We start from the raw sequence: 6,000 nt of genomic DNA, 5'->3' as shown, positions 1-6,000 counted from the left end.
ATCCTCCTCAGACACAGTGTGCGCACTGACGTCATCCGCGGTGCGCACACTGTCCGGTCTCATGGTCTCATGGTCTCATGGTCTCATAGAGGAGGTGTGATTGTGTGGGGGTGCTTTGTTGGTGACACTGTTGGGGATTTATTAAAAACTGAAGATACACTGAACCATCATGGCTACCACAGCATCCTGCAGCAACACGCCATCCCATCCGGTTTGCGTTTAGTTGGACCATCATTTATTTTTCAACAGGGCTATCTGACCAAGAAGGAGAGTGATGGAGTGCTGCGCTAGATGGCCTAGCCAGCATTCCGTCACCTGACCATAACCAAATCAAGATGGTTTGGGATGAGATGGACCGCAGAGTTAAGGCAAAAGGGCCAGCAAGTGCTCAGCATATCTGGGAACTTCTTCAAGACTGTTGGAAAACCATTTCAGGTGACGACCTCAAGAAGCTCATCGAGAGAATGCCAAGAGTTTGCAAAGCAGTAATCAAAGCAAAGGGTGGCTATTTTGAAGAATGTAAAATATAAAACATGTTTTGAGATTTACTACATAATTCCATATGTGTTTATTCATAGTTTTGATGCCTTCAGTGAAAATCTAAAATGTACATAGTCATGAAAATAAAGAAAACCCATTAAATCCCATTAAATGTCCAAACTTGACTGGTAGTGTACATGCAAGCAAACTCTAGAAATGATCATATAATGATGGTGACAGTATGTAGTGGCTCCAAAGTCAGCATGAACCTTTTTGTCTTTGAGACCACCGAATAAGGCGTAGTCAAACAAAACTGTTTTTCTCAGAGCTCAGGGTACAGTAAAGATATAGATACAAATAAACAAATACAAAGAACAGTAAGTAATTTTATCAGATTAGATGGTAAATTCTGTGTGTGTGTGTGTGTGTGTGTGTGCAGATAATCTTGTGGTCTTCAGTCCAGGTAGTGCTGGTCTCCAGCAGCTCCTTCACATACATTACATTCTGCTTATGGTTTGGAACATGATATTAGATACCATGCCCGTAAGAGCGCTGTCATCATTTGTAGAACCAATGAAGACAAACATCTAAGACTTTCCAAATTTAAATTGTCGAATAATAATCTTATTGTCTGTAATGAGGTCAAATATCTTGGACATCTTATTATAGCTCAAATACCAGAAGAGTTCTTTTTAGAGCATACTGTACATCTCTGCATACTTCATACTTGTGGACAAACTATAGGAACTATAGGAAGGTGAGTCTGCATAAACCTCATGTAGCCTATACTAATGCCCTGAGCTTATCACTGAAGATACAAAGGTGGCTCAACACCAGCAGGGGCTGGTACAATTGTCTCTTTGTGGGAAGGTGATCTAAGTGTATTTTTTCTTTGTTTTTGTTGATGTGTTTTACATGAGTCTGGAATAAAGGTTGATTGATTGGCACAAATTGCACACTGGTGTTGTGAGCAGGAGCGCTTGCAATTCTGTAATATTTTATATTATCAATTGTGTTCTGCAAAGCCTTATTAAAAAGGCATTTCTGGATACAGATTTCCTTGTTGAAAGCCTCAGTGTAGATGTGGTACATTTGCCTTACGTGTAAAAACAGGCACAGACTTATCGTGTGCTTTGAGTGCGAATATGTATGACAGCAACAGTGAATCATTCAACTTAGCCCTAATCCTGCACAAAATGTAAATCGTGTCTATTAGACATGCAGGTATATCAACTACTTTGACTTTACCAGTGCAGTAGGGTGGTGCTCCACTCCATGTACCATCTTCCTGACAGTGGCGAGTAGCATTGCCCACAAGCACTCCACCAGGTAGACAAGAGTACTGCAGTACTGAACCATATGTCCAACTGTTGGTCCCAGATACTACTACATTAGGGGGTACACCAGGGTCACCACAGGAAATAGCTACAGAGACAGCAAGAGATTGAAAGAGATAAAGAAGGGTTTAGTGTGTGAGTGTTTGTGTATGTCTCTGAATGTGTGTTTGAGTGTGGATGCGTCCAACTATAGATTACAGATACTATTGCTTCAGGTTGTGCAGCTGGGTCACTGCAGAGACAGCAAACAGGAGAGTGTTTTCAGCAAAACAGGGGTGGGATTAATGCAAGCCCTTGTTGTTTTTGTGTGTGCGTGCTTGTGTCAAAATACACAAACAGGGACTGCAAAAAGAAAGAAGTGTAGACATTAAATGTAGCATGAGACAGAGGCGCTAGCTGTTCAACCAAGGTGAACTGGAAGACAACCAAGGATGTTTTGGTTGTGTGATATGCACCTTAACCAATACAAGACAACGTATTATGACTTTGCAACTGTACAATAAAACATATGCACATAAATAATTAAACCTGCCTTGCTTACACCACATTGTAGCATACGGGCATGCAAGTAAAGCTTATTGAGTTTAACTGAATTGCCTGAGAGAGGGAGAGAAAACCAATAACTCATCTGAAATTAAATTCACTTCAGCCAGACAACACTGAAAGCATCTCTGCTTTTCTTCTATGTAGAAAACTAGAAAAAAATCATTCCAAAGCATTTAAGCAACAGACGCCCAATTTTTTTTCTTCAGCTTCGGAGAAATCTATGTTTTACAAAGCACAAGTTTCTGGAGGACACTGATATGGAACTGCTCTCGATTTTCTATTGCTGCCAAATGACTTGTCCTCTGATATCTCTCCTCACCCCCAAATTGTATTACTCCATCCTCTCCTTGCCCCTCTGTCATCACCCCTTTCCCCCCAATTTTCCGATAAGACCTTGTTTTGCGAATGCAACGCTCGATGCACAGACGCCAAGTGCTTCACCGGTGTCTGCCCCTTCCTTCCTCTCTGTCTGATTTCTCATCTCTCATCTCTGTTTCTATCAGCAATGGTAGCTTTCTAACAAGACCACCTATAGCCTTATGAGACACATTCCAACTTTCTTTTTCTGTAAACACACATGGACACAAATCATACTCAAACCTTTACGACTCTTTCTTTCATACCCTTTTCTTTTATGATTACTTTCTTCCCATTTTCTTTCTTGAACCCTCTCGTTTGCTCTCACTCTTTCATCCACTCCTCCTTATCCTACTCTCAAAGGCTCTTCAGGCTATTTCAATCCTCAAATGCCTATTCCAGAAAACAAAAAAAAAGCTACCTGCTTGTGACTACTTTTTTGAAGGCATGTTCTTATAAAAAAAAATCCCAAAACTCTTCTGTTCACAACAGGAAAGACATGTAGCCAAATATTTCCCCGACTACCTTCACTTGTTCACCCATACCTAGGCAACGAGGGATTGGCCGGTCCCACAGTCCATTATGCTGACATGTAAGGAGTGCAGAACCCAAAAGGTAGAAGCCTCGTTTGCAGTGGATTGATACAGTCACACCATAGCTGAAGACTTCTGGGTAACGAAGGCCGGATTGGCGCACGCCATTCTCCACATGACCGGGGTCAGAACAGTTCACCACTGTACGAGAGAGCAGAAGAGCCATTTAAAAGTATTTACAAAGTTTTTACAATGCAAGCATATATAAAGGTGATGGCTATATATCTTGGGAGCTTTGTGGGGTTGAGTACTAATTACTCAATTACCATTTAACAAAGCTACAATTTCATATCATGCATGCTGCTCTGCTCTGGTCTTCTTTAAACTGCTCTTTTGTCATACCCTGCTCTGTTTTTTTAAGCATTTTGTTCCCTATTCCCTCCTCCTGTCCCTTGTACTTTTTCTCTCTGGGTAGATGCCAGTTCAATAAGAGTGGAGTTTGATTTTCCCCATGTCGCAGGGGAGACTGACATTCACTCAAATTCAAGTCCATGGGGGAGACGCCTATGTGTGTTTGTGTGTGTGTGTGTGTGTGTGTGTGTTTGGCACCCTATGGGAACAAAGAAAGTTTCAGTCTTATAATTGACAGCTGCTGCTGTGAGGTAAAAAGAGGGAGGGAGAGCAGGATAAGACAGAAAATGTGGGGGAGATGGAGAAAGCAAGCAGGCAAGCGAGGATGAATCGCTTCAGTGGGAAACCCATGTGAGCAACTACGTTATATCGATCTGCTCTCATGACTTTGCAAAATGCTTGTGTGTGTGCGTGCTTGAGTATATCATAACTGTTACACTACCAGGGGTCTAGAGAGTTTTGTACTGTAATGACCGTGCATGGTTAGCAGAGGAAAAGAGCATGTCTCTGGACATGTACCCAGCTGTGTTTGCGCACGAATGAATTTATTAGTTTATTTGGAGATACACTGATTGTGTCTGAATTCATCTTGCAGATAAGATTTTGTTGTGTTCTCTCTTTTACTAGCAGCAGACTCGGTTCCAAAAGCAATTTCATTTACATAATGTGGGTAGAAGCAAATTCAGTCAACACATGCTGAACATACCACAGCAATCCACAATTTAAAGGAAAGTCTGTTTTTTTACAATACAACCTAGGGATCATTTTTGTCATTGAGGCCTTTTCTTTTATTTGGTTATGATTTTACTCAACAGATGTCGATAGCATCATGTTGGCTCCTCACACAGATTCTATGATTTTAAAAGTGAAAAAAATAAAATAAATAAATAAATAAAGCATTACAAGGATGTGCATGTGCATGAGTTGCTAGCTCTGTGTTAATGAATGTGGACGAGACCTTTGCAGACTGGTAAGGGGCTGCTCCACTGTCCGTTAAGTCGGCACTGAGCCCGAGCATTTCCACTTAGGACGTAACCTCTGTTGCAGGTGAAGTTGACCACATCATTGAGATTAAATTCGGTGCCATTGGTCCGCCCATTGGCTGGGTTGCCTGGGTGACCACAAGTTATTGCTGAGAGAGAAAGAGTGGAGAGAAATGTGATGAGAAACTTGAGGTTCGGAATAAGTATTGTGGTTCTCCCTCTTGATATTGTGTGATATTTCCAACTTTTTTTTAATGTTGGTGCACAGATATATTCACTGAAAAAAAAAAAGTAAACTCTAAAAGAATAAATTGTGTGATGTCTCTGAAGATTTTCTTTATATAACAATATAGGTTTTAGCTTTTCATATTTGACAAAAGCAGCAAACAATCTTTAACTTCAAACCACGATGTTGTTGGTATTGTGAACTTACGGACACAGACAGGTGTTGTTCCAGACCACCGATGGTCTTGTTGGCAGATTCTGACTGATGTGCCAATTAGGCGATATCCTAACATGCACTGGTATACAACTGTGTCACGGTAACTAGATCCATCCCCGCTAATGTGGCCGTTGACTATAGGATCTGGAGAGTCACAGTGACCAGCTGGGAGAAGCAAAGTGACAGAAATTAATACAGCACAATGAAACGCATCTTTAACTCACTCACACATCACTGAAGCTGGTTTTGTGTGCTGAGCCCTGATTTTAAACACATTCTGGCTCATTGTGCCAGCAGTCTGTGGACTGCCAAATTATATGTAGGAGCTTAGATGCTTAAACTTTCAAATGTCTGTCTTTGCAAATCACCTTCAAAGACTTTAGTTCTAAACTTGGAGCAATTACAGATGAACAAAAGTCTCTTAAAAACAGTCCTTTAAACTTTTTTTTTTCATGCACTACATCTGCCTGGGGTTCACTTGGTTATTGCCAAAGGTTAAAAGTTAAAAATAACTAGCCTTTCTAAAATTGTTACAATTATTTCTAATTTTAAGAGATAGTATTATTATTGTCTTTTTAGGTCAGCAAATATCATCTCTATCAATAAATGACAAATACTGTTATATTTTGCCATCAATATCTCAAAAGAATATGAGGGTGGATGTGAAATTTGCAGGTGAAACATGAATATTAACAATGCGCTACCTTATCAAAGTTGTACATATAGGCTCTCCGTGTACATTACATTGACTTAGGTGATCTATTCCATGGTGTTAGTGAGGTACTAATCAGGTTGCATTTTTCTCATTAATGTAATATGAGATGAGTCAATGCTTTGATTTTACTTTAACAGCTTGCTACATTTCTTCTCCATTGAATCAAATTGTTAATTTTTGTGCCAAAGGGACTTAG

The 6,000-nt window shown here is 40.3% G+C and overlaps 1 protein-coding gene across 1 annotated transcript in view; it reads right to left on the bottom strand.

Moving 5' to 3' along the window:
- LOC102194574 (CUB and sushi domain-containing protein 1) overlaps positions 1-6,000 on the bottom strand; it is a 157,282-nt gene that overhangs the window by 30,121 nt on the left and 121,161 nt on the right. The window contains exons 47-50 of the mRNA XM_005745789.1: positions 5,081-5,254; positions 4,623-4,796; positions 3,266-3,454; positions 1,729-1,905 (exon numbers count right to left, since the gene is read on the bottom strand). Of these exons, the coding sequence (XP_005745846.1) occupies positions 1,729-1,905; positions 3,266-3,454; positions 4,623-4,796; positions 5,081-5,254 (714 nt within the window). The remainder of the gene's footprint in view (positions 1-1,728; positions 1,906-3,265; positions 3,455-4,622; positions 4,797-5,080; positions 5,255-6,000) is intronic.

This window comes from Pundamilia nyererei, unplaced genomic scaffold, assembly GCF_000239375.1.
Source record: "Pundamilia nyererei isolate P.nyererei 1_Seehausen unplaced genomic scaffold, PunNye1.0 scaffold00166, whole genome shotgun sequence".
NCBI lineage: Eukaryota > Metazoa > Chordata > Actinopteri > Cichliformes > Cichlidae > Pundamilia > Pundamilia nyererei.
Note: the sequence above shows the minus strand (reverse complement) of the source record. Positions and strands in the feature narration are given on the sequence as shown.